Below are 26104 nucleotides of genomic sequence, written 5' to 3' on the forward strand. Positions count from 1 at the left end.
TTTTCTGTTGATTTGACCTTCTCTCTCCTGTCTGTTTCTTAGTCGGCAGAGCAAGGGTAGCCCTGCACACGGAGAGAGCCCCCAGTCTTCTGTCGAGGGTTAAACCACACGCGCACACACACACACACATACACACCCACACACACACACACACACACACATACAAACACATATAGATACACACATGCACACACAAACATATATGCATACACACAAACACACACACACAACCCGTGCGCACACACAAATATACAAGGCTATATACACATAGGTTCACAGCTGCACAAATATAAGGACAGATTAGCTAATTATCTAGCACACACAACCCCCCCCCCGCACGCAAACACACACACACACACACACACACACACACACACACACACACACACACACACACACACACACACACACACACACACACAAACACTCTTTCTCTGAGCCATGTGTTGTTTCCTGTTGCTGTTGTTGGGCTTTTATTGGTTGATTTAGACCAGTGTGAGCCAGGTGTGTCGACCAGTTAATAAGAGGAGATACATCTGGTTCACACAGAGGCACATCCACACCAGAGCCAACCTCATCCAGAAACTACTGTTACACCGGACTCCACTTTCCAGTTTCCTGTCAGGCGATCGAATATCAAATCAGATGTAGCCCTGTGATCCCGGTCCACTCTGACATCCCTCTATCTACCCAACCAATGTGTTTATCTATTACTGTCTGTTCATCAACTGCCCTTTCTCCTACTATAGATTTTGTTTTGATATGGGTGGCAAATTTTTACACTGTAAATTGAATGAAAGTTAATTTAAGTTAAGATGTATTTAAGAAATGTATTTAAGATTTATTTCCTAATTAATGTGTTTACATATTGCTGTACGGCTTTTAAATGTATTTGTCAAAGAATTTATTTATTTATTTATTTATTTATTGATCTATATATTTATTTACTGCTCTACTTCTGGAGTTATCCTGTGGTATTGGCTGTTACAGGCCAAGTGATGCTGAGCTCCATGTTTAGAGACTCCCCAGCTCACGCAGACAGTCACACGGTTCCAAACAGCAGGGAACCAATACAACCCAAAGTGTGCTGTCTGCTGTACACATTTCAAAATAAAAGCACAGGCCTGTTTGGCTCTTGCTGTAACGTACCCTTAATGTGTGAAATATGTATCTAGATGTCACAGCTCATATAAATGTACCAGACAATAATGGTCTGCCCATAGACATGGGTGAACCAAAGCGCTCTCAAAATCTAAAAGTTTGCCCAAATGTGTTTGTTTAGGAGGGGGTTGATGTGTCAAGCTTTGTACGCGTTTCACATGCAACAGAATTGAAAAGGTCTCTCTACTTTGGCTTTATACTGTACAAACAGTTACCAGTTTGGATGAGGTGCTTAGAGCCGATCTAAGACACTGAACGGTGTCTCTCTAGATATTGAGTCCTCCATGATATCATGCCATGGAGCTCTAGGTGTGTGCGTTGTAAATGTAGTGCTAGTCTGTGTTTGCACTCGTCAACCACCCCCCCTCCCCCAGGTGACAGGTCCCTTCTCCTTCCTGCCTGGTTGATGACGAAATGTGGCGCTCATTAGCATATAAGATGAATTAAAGTGTGGTGTTTCTGCCTGTGTTATGTACTAGATGGTGTTGATGTAAACAGTGACCACAAGCTCAAAAATGGCGTTTCAAATGATTGAGGTGTAGTCGTAGAGTGTCATTGATCGTTAATTTGTCATCATTGAGCTGAAGTTGCGGTCTACATAGCTCAGAAGCGGCCTCACATGTTACACGTAACGCCCATTCATCACCTTTACTTGGAAAGCACCCTGTGTGTGTGTGTGTGTGAGTGTGAATGTGTGTGTGTGTGTGTGTGTGTGTGTGTGGGTGCGTGTGCCTGGAGCATATAATATCCAATATCTAAATCTATTTAAATATTTATACAGTCTATATATATATATATATATATATATATATATATATATGTATACAATATATATATATATATACATATATATACATATCTGCAAAGAGAGCTCTACTCTAAAGTATGTATAGTAGTATGTATGTGAGTGTAAAGTCTGTATCAGTAAATGTGAACTCTTGCAACGATGTTGTGTATTGTAGTGTACTGAATGCAGAAAAGATGATTTGACCTGAATAAAAGTTTATTCAAAATTACCAGTGTGCCTTTCTCTCTATCTGCCTCTTTCACTCACTGACCTCACTCACGCACTCACTCTCTTTAATATATGAAGACTTGATGTGAAGCTGATGTTGGTGGGATAATATATCCATTTCATGCTTGCTTCACCACAGTGAAGAAAAGGTTCAGTAACAGTAAAAGGACGAAAATTAGACAAAACAAATTCCTACATAATATATTATCATTATCATTTTTTTTTACTATTATTAGTGGTGGTAGTATATTCATTATATTTTGCATGCGTAGCATGGAACGTGTTCTAGATTCCAGGGTTTAAACGTTAACCTAAAGACGCCACCAGGGGTGCTGCAGATCGAGTCTGGGTATTTACCTCCGTCTCAACCTCCACTCATCATCATGATCGTTATGAGCAGCAGCATCATCTACACAGACAGGAAAGCGGAACGGAGGAAACGCGCAGCAGCGGCCAGTGCGATAGAGAAATAGACACGGAGATGTGTGCTGGTGGAAGAAACGTCTGAAGACCAAGAGGAGTGGAGACAAAGCGGGGCTGGTTTGACCTTCCTCCGGTAAAGGCAACGTGTGTGTGGAGCGAATATGTCGGGGAGGTTGGAGAATAAGACCGGTAAGCGTTTCCTGTCTGCGTTAGCATGGTTACTGTTTACCCTGGTGTCTGTCTGTCTGTCTGCCTTTCCGTTTACCGGGACGCCTCTCACATCGCCGCTCAGTCAGCATGTGTGATCTTTCGAGTCCTTTCTCAAAATGTTAAATATTTGAATGTCAAATGAGGAACAATCTCTTTGTCTTTCTGTGTATTTCCCATCTGACTTGTGTATCCCCCCCCCCCCTTCTACCCCAGACTCCCAGCGGTCTCAGCTGGCTTCCCTCACGATGAGACTCAAAGACAAGCTCCACCCACCCAGGATCAAACGCTCAGTCGAGAAAATCAAACGGACCCCGTCTCAAGCGTCCGCTAATAAGCCCCATGATCTCGACCTCACTGCCACACCCCCGCTGCAACGCAAGGTACACACACACACACACACACACACACACACACACACACACACACACACACACACACACACACACACACACACACACACACGCACACGCAGTCTCAAACAACACACAAAGCAGGCACACGTCAAAACATGCCAGCTCATTAACACAGACACTAAAATGTGTGCGTCTGGTTATTTCTCTGTGCGTGTCTATAACCAGTGTGTGTGTGTGTGTGTGTGTGTGTGTGTGTGTGTGTGTGTGTGTGTGTGTGTGTGTGTGTGTGTGTGTGTGTGTGTGTGTGTGTGTGTGTGTGTGTGTGTGTGTGTGTGTGTGTACGTGTGTGTTTGGTGTGAATGCTCTGTGTTTGTGTGTGTGCTTTTGTGCATGCCATTGAGTGTGTGTGTTTTTGTGTGTGTGTGTGTATGCTGTAATTGTGTGTTGGTGCGTCTGTGTGTGTGTGCGTGCATGTTTTTGCTGCATCTGTGTTTTTGTGTGTGTGTGTGTGTGTGTATGCTGTGTTTGTGTGTGTCTGTTTGTGCGTGTGCATCTGTGTGCGTGTATGTCTTTGTGTGTGCGTGTGTTTGTGTCTTGTGTGTGTGTGTGTGTGTGTGTGTGTGTGTGTGTGTGTGTGCGTGAGCGTCTTTGTGTGTGTGTGTGTGTCTATATGTGTCCAGTCTGTGTGTGTGTTGGAAGAGCAGGAGCGGGCGGTGCTCAGTGCACTGCGGTACTTTAAGAAGCTGCTGGATACGCTGGGCGGCGATCAGCCGGTGATGAACAGCCTGCTGTCGGGCTCCGCCGGCCAGGTGCTAGAGACGGTCCACAACCTCGTCCAACTGGAGCCACACATACACAACAGGTGAGCGCACACCCAGCCCCAGCACAGCACAACCATAGGGGAGAGACGCTACTTATTGGGCATAATAACAACAAAAGTTACGATTAAAATAACTATTATAATGGAGTTATTGTAATAATAGTAATAACTACATTATTACTGTTATTGTATTTTCCTGATAATTCCTGAAATTCAGGTGCCACCGCAAGCATCAAGTACTGGATGGTAAAAAATTTGACCTTATTGTTTTATATTAGCACCTTATCTGTCTTATTGTCTTACTATTTATACTTTGTACTCTCTATTTTTGTTAAGCACTCTGAACAAAATTTTGGGTTGAACTGTGTGCCTAAATAAAGATGCATTATTGGGGGTCAAGCAGCGAAGCTGCGAGACAACCTATTGCTTTCGTACGTTTTCCTATTATTATTATCCTTCAGTGGGAGTCTATGGCAGCCCATAGAACGCCTGGGTGAAGGACAGTCCCATTAGCCAATGAAGCGAATCTGAGGTCTCCAGCTCTAGCGCCACCAACAGGTCAAAGTTGGACATGCATTCATGTTCATAACTTTCGACCCATTCATCCAATATACACAAACAAGGTATCATTGGATTCCTTAATCCAAGCCGAGTCCAACGCACCCATGCGCCATGATTGATTTTCCGCCATCTTGGTTTATGTCAAAACCCTTCAAAATTCATCTCCTATCACAGATTTTGTCCAATCATCGCGAATCTTGGCAGACATGATCATCAGGCCATGCTTGATAAAACATATCGCCAATCAAATTCGACTGCAAAGTTGCCAAATAGGAAGTTAGCCAATATCTCAGCAGCCCTTTGACATATCATAACCAAACTTGGTACATAGACTCATGACATCATCATGGGGACACTCAATGCATTTGGTGACCATTGACCTCTAGGGGGCGTTATAATTAATGAAGACGTGTTTTAACTCCTCTCTCTTCACATGAGTATATTTCAAACAAATTTCCAATGTCTGGTGATACTATCAGACCGCCCCATGTAGCTAATAAAATATTTCCAATGGCAACATCAGAATTTGGCCGCCATATTGAAAGTTGTCAAAATCAATAGTACATATCCACAGGACACAAAGTACTGTATGTCCAATCATCATGAAACTTGCCATATATGATCTTCAGACCAAGCTGAACAAATCTGCTAAACAGCTTTTTAAAATTCAAAACCGTTTGGCCGTGACAGCCAATCAAACTTGACGGCAAAGCCAACAAACAGGAAGTAAGCTTGTTCTCAGAATGTCTTTATATATCATAGCCAAACTTAGTACATAGAGTCATGACATCATTCTGGGGACATCTGAACAATTTGGGGACTTTTGACCTCAGGGGGACGTCAAACAGGAAGTGAGCTCATTTCTCCGCGAGGCCTTCATGCATCCAAACCAACCGTGGCACAATAATTGGGCATCATCAACGCCTAGGGTGGGGTTGTTAGCAGCAAGTCTATTCCGGCCCTTACAAAGCAACTTCAATGTATTTTTATCGTGATAACCATTTGCCAATATCATCTTGTAGCAAGCTTACCGATTATCTGACCAGCAAAATTAGTTTATTGAGTCCCATTCTGCTTGACCCCCACATTGCTGCTCGCAGCTATATTTGTTATAAATTTTATAAAATAAAAAATACCGAAAATATCTACAGACAAAAAATGAGTCATAGCTATGTCAATAAAAATGCTCAAATTTTGCACTATTTGCTCTGTCATTGAAACCATGCATTACTTCATGATCCATCTCCGACTTTATGCAGTAAAACAACAACATGTGTCTCCTCCTCTCCCTCCTGACCTCCGGCCTGCAGTAAGACGGTGACGTGCTGTCTCTCCGGCCTCTACTCCTCCCTGGCTCAGCTCATCCACTGGGCTGACCAGCTGATGCTCCAGGGGATCGTCCAGGAAGAGAAGGAGGCCATAGCAACCGTTGTCGTGGTGACGAAGGCTGTGTTGGACGGGGTCAAGGTAAAGCGCTGGGCTGGCGCTCGCACTGGGTCACCGCGAGGAAGGACCATTATGTTGACCGTTGGATGAACATGGTGACTAGGGATTCAGGTCGAGGTGGAGAGAGCAGACATGACACACGTGTTCGGCTGAGTGACCTTCAGGAGATAAAGACTCAGTTGAATGGCATGTCTGATTTTCCCTCGTCCAATGCTAATCGTAACCTTTGAGTCATTGTCACCAATTTTATGGAATTATTATTTTTATTTTTTAGCCCTACAGACACATGTTATCATGGAGCAGGTCTGAGTTAGCCCTACATATACATGTTAATAGGGAGCAGGTCTGAGTTACATGTTATTAGGTATGATTTAACCCTACAGATACATGTTATTAGGTATGATTTAGCCCTACAGATACATGTTATTAGGTATGATTTAGCCCTACAGATACATGTTATTAGGTATGATTTAGCCCTACAGATACATGTTATTAGGTATGATTTAACCCTACAGATACATGTTATTAGGTATGACTTAGCCCTACAGATACATGTTATTAGGTATGATGTAGCCCTACAGATACATGTTATTAGGTATGACTTAGCCCTACAGATACATGTTATTAGGTATGATTTAGCCCTACAGATACATGTTATTAGGTATGATTTAGCCCTACAGATACATGTTATTAGGTATGATTTAGCCCTACAGATACATGTTATTAGGGAGCAGGTAGGAGTTAACCCTACAGATACATGTTATTAGGTATGACTTAGCCCTACAGATACATGTTATTAGGGAGCAGGTAGGAGTTAACCCTACAGATACATGTTATTAGGTATGATTTAGCCCTACAGATACATGTTATTAGGGAGCAGGTAGGAGTTAACCCTACAGATACATGTTATTAGGTATGACTTAGCCCTACAGATACATGTTATTGGGGAGCAGGTATGACTTAGCCCTGTGTGTGTGTGCGTGTCTCAGGAGCTGGTACGACTGGCCGCAGAGAGACAAGACGGCCCCTCCCCTTCTTCCCCCATCCAACCGCTGTCCCCTAAAGACAAGCAGAACCGGGTGCGCCGGGATTCTGACCAATCCCTGCAGGCCGTTGGCCAGGATGAGATCGAGGACCAGCACGTCTCTCCAGAGCACAGTCAAAACCCGGAGCCCATGGCTCCCACGGAGGAGTCCGCTCCTCCTAAACCCCCTAAACCGTTCCTATGCACCGCTGCAGACAGGTAATAGACAGCTCACCTGGGAAGCACACAGTGCAACAAAACAGATTTGGGAACTTTTGCGTTCAAAATCACATTGAGGTCTATTTAGAGCAAGTGAAAAAGTCCAGGTAAAATTTGTGAAACTTTCCCAGTTGAATGTGTATTGCGTTGTATATTGCTATAACATAATAGCATAACATATGATAGGCAGCATAAACTCATCTGTGTGTCCTTCCCCCCAGTGCTCCTGCCCTCCCGCCGAAGAAACGCCACTCAATACCAGGCCCCGCCCCTTCCAACGTGGCCATCGTAGCCCCGATGAGACGAGAGTCGGAGCCCAACATGGAGGTCAACAAATACACCATACGCTCAAACACATCACACACACACACACACACACACACACACACACACACACACACACACACACACACACACACACACACACACACACACACACACACACACACTCAAACACACACACACATGAGAGAAGCCATCTTCACAGACGTCCATACACCACATCACAACGTATAATATATATGACACACGCATTGGTCTGACAAATACACACTCGTTGATTTATTTTCTTAGCAATGCCAATGGATTTTGTATGTGTGTGTGTGTGTGTGCGTTCTAGGAATATGAAGAGTGTCTCAAGGTGACTAAACCCAGTGTGTGGGTGGAAACGCTAAACACACACTTCCCTCAAACCCAAGGTAATTCAACCATTCAGACACACAATAACACACACGCAAGCACACAGACACACACACAGAGACACAAACACCAGCAACATATCCTATTTCTCTGCTGCTGACAAGAAACAGGAACCAGTCACACTGCCACTTCCTCTCTGAAACAAGCTCACTGGAGGATTTCCCCACACAATCCAACCCCCGCTTGCATGGTGCTATCCACTATAACCACAGCCTTCTACTGGTTTGAGACACTGGGAGCAGTATACGTATGGTGTTTTACTGAATGTTTAGCAATAACAATTAATTCAAAGAAGAATCACAAACATACACACACACACATACAAAGATGCACGCCCACACACACACACACAAAGACACGCACACGCACACGCGCACACACACACACACACACACACACACACACACACACACACACACCATTGATGTATAAACAGAAGACACACACACACACACACACTTAGACACAATCGATGTATATGAGGACACTCACACACACACACACACTTAGACACAATCGATGTATATGAGGACACTCACAAACATATCCTGGTTCATAGCTGCTGGCCAGAAAACAGAAACTGGTGTCACTGCCACTTCCTGTTTGAAACTGAACACTCTGCATCAGCAAACCCGCCATCCCGTCTCTGAACCTAGGCGCTCCACTGCAGCGGGGCGGCTTGCCTTTCATTTCAGCGCTCCGTCTGAGTGGAATAGCTCGTCTGATGCAGTTATCTCTATCACCTTCACCTTGTCTCTCTGAGTCATCATTACTTGTTTATCTTTAAACAAGATGTGCATGGTTTTTAAATTTGGAACTTCTTCGATGTATATTTGGATGTGTTTTTTTCTTGGTTGTGTGTACTCCAATTAATTGAAATGTTTTGTTTATGTAATGTATGTTGTTAGATCTGTGGGGTGGGGGTTGGCTGGGGAGGTATGCTTGATATCTGTATCTATGTTTTTATCGCTACTAGAGTTTTCAACCTCAACCTCTAGTTGGAATTAAACCCACAGCAATAATGTGGAAACCCCAGTCGATAATGTAACACATTTCTGAGAGCATAATATAATAACATTTTGCCTAATGTTACAACGCGTAACATTCGTTCACCACAAATGACTCTTAAAAGCAGTGCAAATGGCAGGATATGTTTTTCACACATACGGCCCATCAGGAGAATATATGGACTTACACGTGTGTCTGAAAGCAGCTAGTGTGTGAGCATTTCATTGCATTATGAAATTAGTCAATTTATGGTATGGAATGGAAGGTCTAGTATACTATGCATGCAAATCAATCATTAAATAGCTTTTATTGTTATTCAGGGCTGAAAAGTGCATTGACATTTTAAAGTGCAAGGCAACTGCTATTGGTTAGTTGAAAATAATAATCATCATTGAGATTAAAAAATCTCTTCCAGTGTCCTGGCCAAGGCAGGCAGCAGTAGCCTACAATCACACACAGCATACACACAAAACATAAGAAAAATAAAACAACTAAAACAGTCCGCAGGCAGGAGGGGGGGATATCAATATCGCAAGACATTTGGGGAGGCTCAAGGAGGGGAGTAATATTACATTTGAGCAACAAAGTGTAGTCTTGTGGTGGACTCTATAGACATAATTCACCATACTGTGTTGTGCGTTATAGGGATACTGTCTCTTTAAGATCACGTCACTTATGTGTTGATATGCTGGTCGGTGCGATGTTTGAATTTAACGGTTTGTATATGACAAAATGAACGACCTGCCGTTGCTTGTCGAGGTGAGGAATTGTCTCTTCCCTTCTTTTATCGCAATATGTACACAGTCTATAGACAGAACGTGTTACCTGGGTTTGTCGACCATGGAGCCGTTATGTTTAAAATCATAACGTCTTACCTGGGCAGGGGTCGCTGCGGTGTGTGCGCGTGCGTGTGTTTTTACCTGGGCGCTCATAGAATCCCTTACATCTGCCTTTCTCTTTTGCTATTTTAGATACAGACTACGACTCCCTCTCCTTGGCCGAAACGATGCCTCCTCCCACCTCCTCCTTTCCTCCACTTCCCCTCCCACCAGCCCTGCCTCAGAAGACACGTCGTAGCAGCTCGGGTACCCCAGAACCCTCCAATACCTTCTAGCTCTCCTTGTCTGGATCTCCTCCTACTGGTCTCTCCTCTCTCCTTGTTGTTTTGCTCCTAGTGGTCTCTCCTCTCTCCTTGTTGTTTTGCTCCTAGTGGTCTCTCCTCTACTAGTGGTCTCTCCTCTCTCCTTGTTGTTTTGCTCCTAGTGGTCTCTCCTCTCTCCTTGTTGTTTTGCTCCTAGTGGTCTCTCCTCTACTAGTGGTCTCTCCTCTCTCCTTGTTCTGCTCCTAGTTGTCTCTCTTCTCTCCTTGGTGATCTGCTCCCAGTGGTCCCTCCTCCCTCCTAGTGGTCTCTCCTCTCTCCTTGTTGATCTCCCAGGTGCTGAAGGTCCCTTTCCGGCCCTCACAGTAGATTTAACTGGAGTTCAGCACTGCTCTCCCTCCCTCCTCTCCCCCAGTGGGACTCCGCCCCCCCTGCCCGATAAGAAGCGCCATAGTGAGTACAGATCAGATCCTTCTCTTATTAACCAATCATTTGTGTTAAAATACTTTAATCACAATATTATTGCACTTTTGCATTTGTTTGTATTTTGGATTGTACTCGGGTAAGTTAGCTGTCCATGGTGTGGTTGACTATGTGTTGTTGCATTATGTATGTGTAATGCATGGTTTCCCTACGTGCCTGATTATCTCTATCTGTATCCCCTTCCGTCCCTCTGTCCATCTCTAGTCCACCAGTACCTGAAGTACCTGGAGTCCTACAGAGCTCCAGCAGCAGACATGCTGTTCTACCAGCGGCCCGCCGACCTCGGCCATCGCTACAACAGCAGGCAGCAGGAGCTGGTGACGGCCTACCAGCTCACACACACACACCTGGACCCCCCCTGCCCCGACACAGCGCCCCCGGAGCCCCCCGGGCACGCGCACGCGCACCATGACACGCCGCGGCAGGCCGGCGGGCACGGCGACCTCCAGGCCGCGGCGAGGATCCCTGCTCCTGCCCTGCCCCCGAAGAGGAAACAGCTGGTGAGGAGACGCGTTGATGTTACGAACATCCTGATAGGTCGGATGACCCCCGAATACTAATTAGCTTCCGCTGCAGGATCCACTGAAGCCTGCGCTGTCGGAGCACATGCACTACCACAAGCACATGATCCACCACGAGCACATGCACTAACAAGAGCACATGCACTGTCAGAGCAAGGGCTGCTCGATTATGAAAAAAACAACATAATCACGATTATTTTGCTCAATATTGAAATCACGATTATTCAAACGATTATTTTTGAGTTTGAAAACATGACGTATTTATTCAGCATGTCTCTCCCAATAAACACTTTGTAACTGAGAACTTTCTCCTTAAAAAAATACACATAATGATCAAAAAGAAAATGTTCAAATCTAAAATATTGTCCAGCTGCACTTTCTATCAAACATTTAATGGAAAAAATAAAAATAATAATAATCGAAAATTCGATTATATTAGTTTTGTGATCGTTTGACGCAAAAATCGCGATCAAAATTGGATTAACCGCCCAGCCCTAGTCAGAGCCGCACTCCGGGAGCACAAGTCCTTAAAAAAGTCCCTCGGTCGACATGATGATTATTTCATTGATGCTGTTGGAGTTATTTTATTAGGAAATACTTTTTGAAAGGAGCGCTGCTACCTTGCGAGTGAAGTGCTGGCTACGTTCAGTGGCGTCATGGCAACAAAGCTCCACCTGGCATTTCTCCCCACCTATGAATGGACTCGAGAATCCCACCTGGGGAGGTGGAAACACGCCCCCAAGGACCATGGATAAAGCACCTATCAAACACATGACACGCAGGCCCGTAAGCCATTCATTGTAGCAGGTTAGCTTAGCTCATCTCAAAATAGCCCCTCCCCTATTAAATAGCGACCCCTTTATGAACATATAATGTGTCAACTAACCCACTCTGAGGCTCAACGCCAGCTGGACCGGGATCCTGTTGTTTGTGGTCCGTTCCTAGAGTGATTAGCATAGCCTTTATCAAACTTATATAACTGCTGCTAACCCACGTATGCCCTTCATCCTCCTCCTCCTCCTCTTCCTCTTCCTGCAGACCTCTCAGGCTTCTGTCTCCCCTCCTCGCCTACAGCCCTCCCTCCCCTCTGCTTGTCCGCCCCCTTGTTCTCTGTCACCCTGCCCCCAGAGCAGAATGGTGGTGAGTGTCTCTGCTTGCCTCCTTGTCCTTAAACCCTTTGATCCTCAGTGCTTCTCCGTAACACACAGAAGGGCCGTGATCTGTCAGGGAGACTAAATCATGTGCGTGTCCTTGTTGTTTTGCTTGGCGTCATCAGGATTCTTCTCTGAACGATCAAGAAGACAACGACGACACTGAAGACAGGTAAGATCCACACACGCGTATATACACACGTATACACAAACACAAACAAGCACACGCACGCACACACATGTAAACACACAGACACACACAAACTTACACACGCATACAAACGCACACAAGTGCACACATAGACACACAGCCACATATCAAACATATGCATGCACGTCCGTGACACACACAAACAAGCACACGCATGCACGCACACACACACACACTAGATGTTGTATGGACCCTAAACGTTTGGCTTCAGTTCCAAGCAGGGGAAGGAGTGTAACCAAAGCAATGGTGAAGATCAGGAAGAGAATGAAGAGCTGCTGCTGGTTAGCCGACAGGAAGTGCTTGATAGACTCACCATGAAGTCAGAGGTAAGGTTCCTCACACGTCTTACCTGCTCCTGAAGCGAAGCTGGTCACAGCCATGTATATTCCTCTGTCTGCTCTCTGCCGCAGGGGGAGGAGGGGCCAGGTGTCAAAGCAGCGTCTCCAGACATCCTATTGGTCCATGCCACTCTGACGGACAGTAATGGTAAGGAAGTGTCCAAGCTCCTTATCATGCCGGCAAATCGTCATATTCTACTGTTACACCTTTAACCATCTGTAGACGATTCATATTTTTACATTTTTGGACAATCCATAGGCTTTTGATTTTATTGACAGAAAACACCTGGAGGTAACACTAATTGTTAATGAGTGTGTTACTTTGTGTGACTGTGTGTGTACAGAACAGGTCCTGTACTGTGAGGTCTTCCTCTCCACCTACAGAACCTTCATCAGCCCTCATGACGTCATCAGCAAACTACAGTTCAGATATCCTACCAGTGCACACGTCTACTGTGCCTCTCCATATGGATGTCCTGTCTCTCTCTTTAAAGGACTATGTGTAGGACTGTACATGCATGTATTGCTTTAAATGCCGATTTACGAAAAGGTCGTAATTTAACTAAATGAGACCTTCCCCGAATTTCTGCATTGGTTAGAATGGCATTGAAGTAAAGGTCTGTGCATTCTATCCACTCATGACACTCTCATTTTCTATTTGCAAATAATGCTTAATTATGATTAAATCAAACTAATCTGTTGGGGATTGGTATTGTCTGAACCTACGGAGCTCGCACTCCACTGCTTTCATGCAAAAGCTCTTTAATGCTTACATCGTCAATGTTTCCATTCCTGATATTCAATTTCAAGGCTGAATTCTTGTCGCAATTGGCCTCCGGCAGTGGCAACATGAACTTTAAAAGGAATAGAAAATGACATTGTATTAAATGGATTGACCTTAATAAGAAACACGTACAAACACCTGTGTCAGGGAATTGAACCTTCAGTCCTGGGAGTCAGCAAGAACACCTTCCTACTGCTAGTACGAGTGGTGGATGAACTCTGGTAGGCACACACACACACACACACACACACACACACACACACACACACACACACACACACACACATCTACCTACACATGAACACACACATACAACACAGGCATATACGTGATGCACCATGAATGTGTGTGTTTTCGCAGTTCAATAGAGCTGGATGGTGATTTGCAGCTCCTTCTGATGGATTTGGTGTTCAGCCTGGTGATAAAAGGAGAGCTGGGCTTGGCCCGCCTTCTGCGCTCCAACATCCTATCAAAACTGGAGGAGAGGCGTCAGCTGATCGAGTCTCCTTCGTGGCTCCGCCCTCTCTCTGCCAGGGGCGTGGCTGCCAGGTAACGTCTGCCCTCATCATATCATAATAATAACTTGAACAATAGAAAAATATGTCATAGTGTAGAAAAAAGTATATAATAACATAATTAGGTATAAATATGTACCTATCAATCTATAGTTATATCGGCATAAGTACCACCTGTCATCAAGGCTGAAAGACCTCCTCTTCTCCTTTATATAATTCTCCCCTTCCACTCTCCTCTCCTTCCCTTACTCACACCCTCTCTCCTCTGCCCTCCTCTCCTCTCCTCTAGACCAGGGTCTCTTCTTGACTTTAAAAGTCACGATGTTGCAGAACAGTTGACCTTCATGGACTCCAAACTCTTTTATAAAATAGAGGTAGGACTTTCAACTTGAACTCTTTGCCCACTTGATAATACTCTATTACACCGTCGCAGGTTTCAGTCCAACTTATCTCTTACCTTGTTTTGTGGACCAATTCTCACCTGCCTGTCGCTCTGTCGGCGACCTGTCTAGCTGCCGGAGGTCTTGCTGTGGTCGATGGAGCAGAATGAGGAGAGGAGTCCAAACCTGACAGAGTTCACCCAACACTTCAACAACGTCTCCTTCTGGTGCGTCATCCATGTGTTGGTGATGATAAGCTGTCCGTGTCCACACAGGAGGCGGTAAACCTTCTCTGTGCATGGTCCAGGGCCAGAGCTCTCTGGCTCGTGACTTTGTTGGATTTGTTGCATTGCCTTGCTTACAGTTTGTGTGTGTCCCATGAACCAAGTTATTATCACCGCCAGAATCAAAGATGCATACTAATACTTAATTGTGTGTGTGTGTGTGTGAATTTATGTGTGTGTGTGTGTGTGTGTGTGTGTGTGTGTGTGTGTGTGTGTGTGTGTGTGTGTGTGTGTGTGTGTGTGTGTGTGTGTGTGTGTGTGTGTGTGTGTGTGTGTGTGTGTACGTGCGTATGTGATTTAGGGTGCGTTCTGTTATCATCTTGCAGGAGAAAGCTCAGGAACGAGAAAAGCTAGTGTTGAAGTTCCTCAAAGTCATGAAGGTACACTTAAGACTCACACGCTTAACTATATCCAAGGAGACTGACTGCAATAGCAAGAAGGTTCTAATTGTGTCTGTGTGTCTGTGTGTGTGTGTGTGTGTGTGTGTGTGTGTGTGTGTGTGTGTGTGTGTGTGTGTGTGTGTGTGTGTGTGTGTGTGTGTGTGTGTGTGTTTGTGTTTGTCTTCTAGCACCTCAGGAAACTGAATAATTTTAATTCTTACCTGTCCATCCTGTCGGCCCTTGACTCCGCGCCCCTGCGAAGACTAGACTGGCAGAAACACACAGCTGAGGTACGTGGTTCAAGGAGTGTTATTTCAAGGCAAACCAAACACCCTGTTTTAGCTTGTCACCACCCGCAATCCAGATCTTTGAATGCCTTCTGGCAGACTTCGGGTACAAACGTAATAAAAGTCTTAAAAAAAGAAGGTACAAACTGGCAGACTTCGGGTACAAACAGCAATAAAGCCCTGTGTGACAGGGCTTTATTGCTGTTCCAGCTTCACTGTCTGCAATCACTACAAACTGATTTTGGTTGGTTTAGCCAGAATGTTTTTCGATATAACCTAGTAACCCAAAACAGCCTGTAACAGGTCACTCACAGGTTACTAGCATGCTTTGAACCTATAGAGGACAATCTATATTTAAGTCTTATCATACATTTTTTTACTTTGCATGGAATGTTGAGATTTGGATGAGGATGAATCCATGGCACTAATATGTAACCCAGTACATCACCTTTCATCTGAAATACGTTGTTTTGAGGTTTGGTTTTGCCACAGTTTAGACGATACTTTGCTCAAACATGAGTAAGTCAGTGTCAGGAATGTAAACGTGTGTTTGTGTGTGTGTGTGTACGTGTCTTTCTAGGCCTTAGAAGAATTCAGTGCTTTGATTGACAGTTCATCATCCTTCAGAACCTACAGAACAGCTCTCTCAGAGGTGGAACCACCATGTATACCCTACCTGTAAGTACTACTGATACCTTATATACCCTACCTGTAAGTACTACTAATACCTTATATACTCTACCTGTAAGTACTACTAATACCTTATATACCCTACCTGTAAGTACTACTAATACCTTATATACTCTACCTGTAAGTACTACTAATACCTTATATATTCCTTACCTGTACACCCTACCTGACAGTAATACTTAAACCCTACCTGTATAGCTCGTTTGTGAGTATTACCTATATATTTACCCTACCTGTATAGAACCTGCCTGCATATATACCCTACCTTTTGAGTTCTACCATGTATAAATACCGTACCTGTAGGTCTAAGTTATACAGTGCCTGACATCCTAGAGGGCTGTACGCACGCACGCACGCACGCACGCACGCACGCACGCACGCACGCACGCACGCACGCACGCACGCACGCACGCACGCACGCACGCACGCACGCACGCACGCACGCACGCACGCACGCACGCACGCACGCACGCACGCACGCACGCACGCACGCACGCACGCACGCACGCACGCACGCACGCACGCACGCACGCACGCACGCACGCACGCACGCACGCACACACACACACACACACACACACACACACACACACACACACACACACACACACACACACACACACACACACACACACACACACACACACACACACACACAGTGCTCAGTGCCTCACCTGTCTCCCTCATGTGTTTGCCCTCCAGGGGACTGATCCTGCAGGACCTGACGTTTGTCCACCTGGGGAATCCTGACCGGTTGATGACATCACAGGGGTCCATGGTCAACTTCTCCAAACGATGGCAGCAGTTCAACATCCTGGACACTCTGAGGAGCTTCCAACAAATGTAAATAATTTGACTATTTTGGTAGTGTTATCTGTAGGTTTGTGTTTGCTTACAGGTCATCCTGTAAAGGTGTATATATATGGAGTGTCATGTGACATAATTGTTACAATACTTTCCTAGTTATTTCTTATCTCTGTCTTCTCCTATTATTTCTCCACCATTCCTAACTGCCCTTTCTAATTCTTTCTCCAGCTGTTACTCCCTTCAGCCCAAAAGTGAGATTTCGTCATTCTTCAATGACTTCAGCGACCATTTGGCTGAAGAGGCATTATGGGAACTCTCTCTCAAGATCCGCCCACGCAACATTCCAAAGACCAATCAGAGATGAGCCTAGAAGACAGTGAGCCAATGTAATGAGGAGGAGAAACGTCTGACGACATACAGAAACTGATCCGTACCTACCTGTCTTTGGAGACATGTTTAATCGCTAGCCACTAAGGCTGCAATAATCCGATGTCATTCAAAGCAATATATCAGCTCAAATCGTATGTATGTACCCTCAATAAATGTCTGTACTTTTTGTATCAAGGGGTCTGTTTTGTGTTTTTTAGCAGAATAAAATATACTCAACGTCATTGGCTAGTAAAATGAAAACGTTTTATTCAGTGAAATCTATCTTGAAATACCAAAAGGTCCTGGGTTCAACCCCTATGACTATAGTCTCTGGCCAGTGGGCAAGAGGCCTCACCTCATCCTGCTCCTATGTCAAGGAATAGGTCTGCTAGGTCTGAGAAAGGACCAAGTTCCTTTAGGTCGGGTTGGATTCCCAGAGAAAGGACCAAGTTCCTTTAGGTCGGGTTGGATTCCCAGAGAAAGGACCAAGTTCCTTTAGGTCGGGTTGGAGTCCCGACGTAGGTTCCAGAGAGACTGTTGATCTGATCTGAAATACATTGCACTTTCAATTTTACTTACTAAAAAGCCTTTTTAACTTTCAATTTAATTTTCTATTTTTACCAGAAAGATACATGATCTGATACCAGAGAGAAAGGATAAGGGTTCCTAGAATCCGGGTTTGAGTCCCAGAGAAAGTACCAAGTTCCTTTAGGTCGGGTTGGAGTCCCGACGCGGATACCAGAGAGACTGTTGATCTGATCTTAAATACAATGCACTTTCTATTTTACTAATTTCTTTGCATATGTTTTCTTTTACTTATCTATTATTTTATTTTATTGTATGACAATGTTTATATGTGAAGCACTTTGAGTCTGCCTTGTGTATGCAAAGTGCTATATAAATAAAGTTGCCTTGCTAATGACTAAATATAAGTACACAGTGGTCAATAGTACAAAACGATGTATACCAGCCTGAACTGGAGTGTAAAACCTTTTCCTTGCTAAAATAACTAATAATAAAAATAATATCAACACTAATCAAAAACAAGTTCTAGACACATTCTGCTACCAGCTTCGCGTAACCTAAAGATAGAATGAGTGAGTCCGATCAAATGAGAATATCCAATTACATATTGGATGTTCCTTGCTCACACAGGTATTAGATATTGGTGGTTTTACATTTTGTCCTGAGCGTCTTTGCCTAGTTTACGTTTTGAAACCAAACAGTCCATAGGAAAAAGGCCATGCACTCATGTCTCTGCTGCGCTTCCGAAGAGAGGAGTAGCATTCGCGTAACCAAGGTAACGCATTCTAATCGAGAACGGAGCATCTAGACCAGAATAATCGATCAAGGAGCACTAGTAAGCTGGTTGCTTAGCATGCTAAACATGCTGGCAAAAACTATTGAGTATCCGAAGGAAAATGTTAAACAGATTATTATGATAAGGTGTCCGGTGTGCCGAATATGAACACAGAATTCCACCTAACAACCAAATGAGTAAAGAACCAACAAGCAGGTAGATGAACGTGGCTAGCTACTGACAGCTAGTCAACTAATAATGATTGAATGAATGCAACGGTACTATCCGCATGGCAATGTTTTGGTGATTCATGATCGATGACAATCATTATGCAATTTTTTTGAAAACAAAGCAAAAGATACGCCTATGTAGATTATACAGCCCCTGTCATAAAATACATCTTTGTTATTATGCTGTAAAGCTATACAAAGCCTACTACAGTATTATGAATTAGGCAAAACAAAGTCAATTACTGTCAGTTATATATGGAGCTATGCTTTACACACCGTTTGCTGTATGTCTCGTTTTCTCTACAGTATACTACTCCAGGCTGGAACCATGCTCGGACTCAGCAGCCTGAAGTTCCCACCTGTGGTCAAAACGGAGATTAACCTGGTGCTGGTTCTGGTCACTGTGCTTGGTTTCTGGACGCGGCTCAGAAACCTTTCCTACCCTAGGGCAGTGGTGTGAGTAGACTCTAACCTTATTGCCAGACATGATTAAGTCCAACAGAAACGCTTATTTTATCTGCTAGATAATTCCATTTGTTAGATAAGATTAGACACAGATATATAAAATGTAACCGCCCAAAATGATACGCTATTAGGCCATAGCCTAATAGCCTAAAGAGATGCCATAGCCTGCATCTCTTAATAGTGTTTGTGTCTCTGTGTTTGTGTGTTCAGGTTTGACGAAGTATACTATGGCCAGTTTGTGTCGCTCTACATGAAGCGGGTCTTCTTTGTTGATGAGAGCGGACCGCCCCTTGGTCACATGATCTTGGCCTTCGGAGGTGAGTTCTTTGATGATACTCAAGATAAGAAAAGATGTTGCTATATACATAATTATGTGAACTGTTTAGTTGATCTACTTGTGAATAGATGTGTGAAAAACAAATAACCTGTGTGTGTGTGTGTGTGTGTGTGTGTGTGTGTGTGTGTGTGTGTGTGTGTGTGTGTGTGTGTGTGTGTGTGTGTACAGCCTACCTGGGTGGTTTTGATGGAAACTTCCCATGGAACAGAATAGGTGCAGGTAAGTGAATAAGTAGAAAGGCCAATGGGTTTCAGAACAGATTTGACCAGAGGGAACACATGTTTTAGACACAAGAAAACCTCAAAACGGCTGTAGGTCACTGGCCTTTATGTGAGCAACATTCACAATTCATTCATGCTGCACAATGTGTGTTCATAATAATTTCTATATCCTAAATGATAGGTCTTTATCGAGTCTTGAAACTAGTGATGCATCAGGTGACAAAGATGGCTCTCATTGTTGCTGTGGATGTTTTTGTGGCGCTGTCTAGAGTACCCCAGCAGTATGAGTGTGTGGGGCCTGCGCCTCCTGCCCGCAGTGTGTGGGGCTCTGTGCGTCCCCCTGGCCTACCTGCTCCAGTTGGAGCTGGGCAGCTCCCACTACGCTGCTCTGGGAGCTTCTCTCCTCATCCTCATGGGTTGGTCTCTCCTGATTTTGAATGCATCTCTCCTGTGTGTAGCCCTTCTGAATCAGCCCTCGTCTCACAAAGCAGACAAGGGGGTACATTTTTTTCATCAAAATGTATCTGTAAAAGGTTTCAAATCCACACCACAACGTCGTAAAATCCCCTTCTGTAAGCCTAATCACTCATGTGAGTCAGATTCTCTTTGGTAGAATATCTTCGTAACGCTGTGCGGTCTCCCCTCAGAGATTGCGGTGTAGATCGGAAGGACTGCTGTTTCCGCGGTTAGTGCAGCCCTATAGGAGACAGTGTTCCTTCATATCACGTTGTTGTTTGATTTCAGAGAACTCTCTCATCGTCCAATCACGCTTCATGCTACTGGAGTCTGTCCTGATCTTCTTTCAGCTGCTCTCCTTCTTCTCCTACTGGCGCTTCTACAACGCCTCAAACAGGTAGCACTCTCCCCTGCCACAAGTCAACCCACTCCAGCATACGCTGATACACTGATACTTCCTGTCTGCCTGTCTCTTCGTGTGTTGCAGTTGCTCCAGGTATTTGTGGCTCATCGTAGCTGCGTCCTCCTGTGCCGGAGCTGTGGGGTAATTGTGTGTGTGGGTGTGTGTGTTTGTTTGTGTGTGTCTGAGACACATTATGTTGTGAGTATTCAGCGCACACACAGTTTATTGTGTGTACATTTCAAAGTGAGTTATTTTAGGTTATTTCTTGTGTGTGTGTTTGTGGCTCCTTAGGGTAAAGTATGTAGGTGTGTTCACCTACCTCCTGCTGCTGGGCATAGCCTCTGTGCACACCTGGCAGCTGATTGGCCAGCGGGCTGTCAGTCATGTGAGTTTCACCTTCTTCTTAGAGTAGAAACATTAATCGAGATGAATTGTGTTCTGCAGGGAAATTAAATGTTACTCTAGAATAACAATTGTGTGTGTGTGTGTGTGTGTGTGTGTGTGTGTGTGTGTGTGTGTGTGTGTGTGTGTGTGTGTGTGTGTGTGTGTGTGTGTGTGTGTGTGTGTGTGTGTGTGTGTGGTTCAGCTGAGAGTGTTTGTGGAATGTGGATGTCGCGCCGTGTGCCTGGTGGTGCTTCCCGTCCTACTCTACGTGTTCTGTTTCTACGTCCATCTGACTGTCCTTCGGCACAGTGGACCACATGACCAGCTGATGAGCAGTGCGTTCCAGGCTAGTCTGGAGGTAATGAGCGTCTAGGCCTATCCAATAACATTAGCTCTGTCTTCAATGTTAAGAGTTTGGTTGTTTATGTCATTTGATCATTATCATTTCTAGCATGGTTACAGACGTCGACATTTTGCAAAATTGGAATACATTTTTTAGTCGTTTGGTAATATGAAATACGTGTGTGTGTAGGGTGGCCTGTCGAGAATTACTCGGGGCCAGCCATTAGAAGTGGCCTACGGCAGTCAGGTTACCTTACGAAGCTCCTCCTCTCAAACCATCCCTTGCTGGCTACACTCCCATAAGGCTAACTATCCAATAAGGTATTGCCACAAAGCTCATGCTTCTCCAACTATTCAATCAGATCAGTCTGTATTTTATGTTTTTTCTAATTTGCGTGTGTGTGATTGTGTTTGTAGGTATGAGGATGGGAGAGGCAGCTCCCACCAGCAGCAAGTGACCTGCTATCCCTTTAAAGATGTCAACAACTGGTGGATTATCAAGGACCCTGGCAGGTAGGTTACCATGACAACATACGAAAATAAAACAGACGTTTTACACATGGGTTACCATAGGAACCGACTATGAGGTCATAATCCTACCTTTGGTTAGATGATCGTGGTGTTTACTATTGGGACAGATGGATGTTTCTATTTATTAAGTACATAGTAAGAGTATACATCCAACAGTGATGATAAAATACTCAATCGCGGGTCCTGACCCATAGTTTAAAATACATTGTTCTCGAGTAACGTCGTGGGAAGGAATGCACTAATGTGTTAACAGGTTGAGATATTAAAAATATAGAGGGGCGTTAGGGAAACCAATGCTTTATAAATATAAACAAAAGTCCTTCTCTGAACCGGTGAAGACCAACCTCAAGTCAGATCCTGACCACAGCAGGCTGACAATGGCGTCATTGTTGAATCTGGTTCCACTGTGTGGATGTGGGGACATCTGATGTGTGTCAGACAGGAGCTGGTGGTCAACACACCCCCCCGACCCGTTCGCCACGGCGACGTCATCCAGCTCCTCCATGGTATGACGTCTCGTTTCCTCAACAGGTAACCATAGCAACCCTCCTTCTCCTCTGTAATTCAAACATTTGATCAACTCCACCTAATGTGTGTGTGTGTGTGTGTGTGTGTGTGTGTGTGTGTGCTTGCGCGTGTGTGTGTGTGTGTGCTTGCGCGTGTGTGTGTGTGTGTGTGTGTGCGTGTGTGTGTGTGTGCTTGCGTGTGTGTGTGTGTGTGTGTGTGTGTGTGTGTGTGTGCTTGCGCGTGTGTGTGTGTGTGTGTGTGTGTGTGTGTGTGTGTGCGTTCAGTCACGATGTGGCTGCTCCAATGAGTCCTCACGCCCAGGAAGTGTCGGGGTACATTGACTTCAATGTTTCCATGGTGATGCAGAACCTGTGGAGGGTGGTTAGTGTGACACTTTACTTTTTGTAAATCCACTGTGTTTTTAATGATGATGATGATGATGATGATGATGATGACGCCGGATGTGTGCTCGTGTCTGTGTGTTCAGGACATCTCCAACAGGGAGGCTGAGTCAGAGGTGTGGAAGACTATTGTGTCTGATGTGCGATTGGTCCACGTCAATACCTCGGCGGCTCTCAAGGTACCTCCCCTCCCCACCTGGACGTTACCATGGTTTCATAACCCCCCACGCCAGCCATGTAATTACATACATTTCTACCATGAATAATATATTCTCTGACATGACCCCAGATGTTTAGAATTCTATACCCATTTTATAGACACATTTGACTTTAATTGATATGTTTATTTATGATTCTAACTAATTAGTCGATGATTGTAATTATCTCGACCCACGGCGCTCTACTTCTGAGTGCATGAGCTCCAGCTGGCTGTAGTTCACTTACCAGCTAAAGGGGCCAGTATTGACAAGGACTTACGGTACTCAATCTTACCCATCTTACACAATCTTACACTATTAATTGAATGTTATCCGTCATCTTGTTATATCTTATCAAAGCACGTCTACAATATGCATACCAATTCAATGTAGAATAGTTGAAATAACAAAATAATGACATTTGGTGAGCAACCTCCACCCTTGACCAAGCAACCATTTCAGTGGATCCTTAGGACTCGATTGCACGCTCCCAAAACACAAAAAAAGCACACCGGAATTGCTTTTGTATCAGCAATTCTGATGTGCTCAGTGTCTTCAGTGGGCTCTGATGTCGTCAGGCAGCCAGGGTCTCGATAAGGTCCCCTCATTTATACATCGCCTCTCCCCCCCCCTACAGCTGAGTGGAGGGACCCTCCCTGAGTGGGGGTTTGGGCAGCTGGAGGTGGTGGCCGACCGTGTCTCCAGAGCCCACCACAGCAGCCTGGTGTGGAACGTAGAGGAGCACCGCTATGGGACCAGTGAGTCGTCCAGTAGAAGAACCATTTATGTCTTTTATTCCTTTCCATTTTCTGTACTATGGAGCCTTGCATCAGTGTGTAACTCAATTATAACTCCACACTGATCGTTGTTGTGTGTCCCTGTGTTGTTTGACTTTAATTGTTGGGTTCTTGGTGCAGTTAATTAATTTACCAGATACTTCAACTATATTAACCAGATGAAACTATGCAACCTCAGGTAAAAAATGACCGTCCTTTGTGTCCTGGAACTACCGGACACATCAACCTCCCTTCACTGTGATTGTAATCCACTACAGACCCATAGTTTAAGAAATGCTTCACTAGAGGAAGGTTTTAAGAAATTCATCCTGGTTTGTTGTTGTCTTTGTGTGTGTGCTTTGAATTTCCTTGTGCTTGTCTAGGTCACGAGCAAAAGGAGAGAGAGGTAGAGCTCCATTCACCGACTCACATCGATGTCCATCCAAACATATCCTTCTTGTCCAAGTTTATAGAGCTCCAGGTACTACTGCGAATTGTACAACTTCTAATGCTACCACTACTTCTAAAAGGAATACAGATACCACCATCACACTACTGCTACTGCTTACTGCACTTCTATTGCACTTGGCATTACTGTTGTCTAAAGTGTTAATCATACTATTACTTGTACTACCACAACGACGGCACTACTGAAAGTACTTCTATAAATATATTTGTCGCCAGGACATACATCTGCAGTTACAATGTTGAGTTGTTTTTTTTTACCCTGGGTAGAAGAGTGATGATGTTTTTTGTTGCCGTGGCAGCGAAAGATGCTCACCGTGAAACAGGAGGAGTCGGAACACAAATATAGCTCCTGCCCTTTGGAATGGATCTCCATGACAACCAATATAGTCTACTGGCTCCACCACTCTACCAATGTAAGATGCATATAAACGTGTGTATACACATGACATTACTACAAGGGGCCTCCTGGATAAATGGAAACAATTAATTGCAAGGCTATTGATGCTGACATGCTCCACTGTGATTGGTTGTACCCTCAGGCCCAGATTCATCTGATTGGCAATCTAGTGTCTTGGGGCATGGCTAATTTAAGTCTTGCAGCCTATCAGCTTCTAGCACTCTGGTACTTGCTGAGGCGGAGGAGGGCCATCAGAGATATACCCGAGGGTACACACACACACACACGCACGCACGCACGCACGCACGCACGCACGCACACAATAATATATATATAGATTATACACACACACACACACACACACACACCATGAACATATAGCATACAACAAATGCGCAAATAGTGCACACCCTTACTAAAATAGCTTTTGTTCTGCTTTTGGGTTTAGCTGTTCATGTTTTTTATTAATGGAGTGCTAAATGTTTGTGTGAGTTGCAGCTTCCTGGTGCCAGTTCCAGCGGGTGGGGGTGGTGTGTGTGGGTGGGTGGCTGGTCAACTTCCTGCCTTTCTTCCTGATGGAGAACACCCTCTTCCTGTATCACTACCTGCCAGCATACACTTTCCTGTTACAGCTGCTCCCCGCAGTCCTTGAACATGCACACACTCATCTGCTAAGGTACACACACTCACACACGCAGACTCTGCCTCTCTCTCACCAGCTCAAGTACACACACACACACACACACACACACACACACACACACACACACACACACACACAGATACAACCACACACCTTGAACACCTGTTATTTTTTTGTTCTTCTCTTCCAGTGGGAAGTCTCAGCACCGTGCCGGATGTGTGTCTGCGTTTGCAGGACTCTGCTCTGTCTACCTATGCTACAAAAGCTTCTCACCTTTGACCTACGGAAGCCCAGAACTGTCAGCCAATCAACTGCAAGCCCTGCGCTGGCAGCCTTCCTGGGATATTCTTTACAGGAGACCATGAAATCACGTACAGTGCTTTTACAGTATTTTAAGAATAAAGCTTTTAGTGAATTTTGTCTGCTTATGTATTCTTTGACAAAAATTAGGTACATGTCTCAAATACTGAAAAAAAAATTCTATAGAAAGTCACAACTTAATAGTTATATTATATAAATTGCGTGCGGCGGATATAACAATTCAGATAACGACCGTATGTCTGCTAACAAGTAAGTGTTGTTTTAAATTATCAGATCCGATTTTGGGACTGAACGGGAGAGGCTGAGAACAGACGCCGAGACGAATGCAAAGTTCTGTTGGTTTAAACCGTTTATTTGCGACATCTGTTGACAGAAAAGAGAACTGCAGCCTTGAGAAACGTGCTCTGGGTACAAAACAAAACCTCGTGGTACTGTTGTACTTGCAGACCTGCCGGGCTCGCCTCACTGTTGTTAATGTCATCTGTGC

General features: G+C 44.5%; 2 protein-coding genes across 4 annotated transcripts; both read left to right on the top strand.

The window, feature by feature from the left end:
* The first annotated feature begins 2542 nt into the window (after positions 1–2542).
* LOC132458787 (rap guanine nucleotide exchange factor 1-like) lies at positions 2543–17429 on the top strand. Of its 3 annotated transcripts, none has more exons than XM_060053074.1 (24): positions 2543–2788; positions 3023–3189; positions 3843–4024; positions 5854–6010; positions 6979–7232; positions 7454–7559; positions 7852–7930; positions 9911–10024; positions 10375–10491; positions 10726–11021; positions 12081–12182; positions 12319–12365; positions 12616–12730; positions 12815–12890; positions 13087–13171; positions 13655–13747; positions 13887–14075; positions 14331–14415; positions 14554–14648; positions 15007–15085; positions 15274–15375; positions 15953–16050; positions 16765–16905; positions 17098–17429. In XM_060053074.1, exons 1-24 carry the CDS (start codon positions 2761–2763, stop codon positions 17231–17233), a joined length of 2943 nt encoding a protein of 980 aa, XP_059909057.1. In that variant the 5' UTR covers positions 2543–2760; the 3' UTR covers positions 17234–17429. The 3 variants fall into 3 exon arrangements, with proteins under 3 accessions (XP_059909057.1, XP_059909058.1, XP_059909059.1); XM_060053075.1 differs by having other exon boundaries at positions 13087–13165; positions 13649–13747; XM_060053076.1 differs by lacking the exon at positions 12081–12182 and having other exon boundaries at positions 2544–2788.
* Positions 17430–18552: 1123 nt separating this feature from the next.
* pomt1 (protein-O-mannosyltransferase 1) lies at positions 18553–25711 on the top strand. The gene is made up of 20 exons (XM_060053086.1): positions 18553–18754; positions 19075–19224; positions 19444–19550; positions 19739–19789; positions 20061–20207; positions 20536–20644; positions 20735–20791; positions 20942–21035; positions 21237–21392; positions 21567–21697; positions 21794–21889; positions 22346–22438; positions 22699–22795; positions 22902–22994; positions 23650–23770; positions 24172–24269; positions 24556–24669; positions 24796–24922; positions 25152–25329; positions 25487–25711. The coding sequence occupies exons 1-20, from the start codon at positions 18732–18734 to the stop codon at positions 25659–25661; spliced, it is 2217 nt and encodes a 738-aa protein (XP_059909069.1). The 5' UTR covers positions 18553–18731; the 3' UTR covers positions 25662–25711.
* Positions 25712–26104: the final 393 nt, after the last annotated feature.

The sequence above is a fragment of the Gadus macrocephalus genome, chromosome 6 (genome assembly GCF_031168955.1).
Source record: "Gadus macrocephalus chromosome 6, ASM3116895v1".
NCBI lineage: Eukaryota > Metazoa > Chordata > Actinopteri > Gadiformes > Gadidae > Gadus > Gadus macrocephalus.

What these genes read in the sequence shown, in the direction of transcription:
- LOC132458787 (XM_060053074.1), top strand. Translation starts at nt 2,761, where the DNA reads ATGTCGGGGAGGTTGGAGAATAAGACCG. An exon ending in GCCCCCAGAGCAGAATGGTG is followed by an intron (nt 12,183 to 12,318) that starts GTGAGTGTCTCT and finishes TGGCGTCATCAG; the next exon opens with GATTCTTCTCTGAACGATCA. An exon ending in CTGAGGAGCTTCCAACAAAT is followed by an intron (nt 16,906 to 17,097) that starts GTAAATAATTTG and finishes TTCTTTCTCCAG; the next exon opens with CTGTTACTCCCTTCAGCCCA.
- pomt1 (XM_060053086.1), top strand. Translation starts at nt 18,732, where the DNA reads ATGAGTAAAGAACCAACAAGCAG. An exon ending in TCCTGTGCCGGAGCTGTGGG is followed by an intron (nt 20,792 to 20,941) that starts GTAATTGTGTGT and finishes GTGGCTCCTTAG; the next exon opens with GGTAAAGTATGTAGGTGTGT. An exon ending in ATTATCAAGGACCCTGGCAG is followed by an intron (nt 21,890 to 22,345) that starts GTAGGTTACCAT and finishes GATGTGTGTCAG; the next exon opens with ACAGGAGCTGGTGGTCAACA.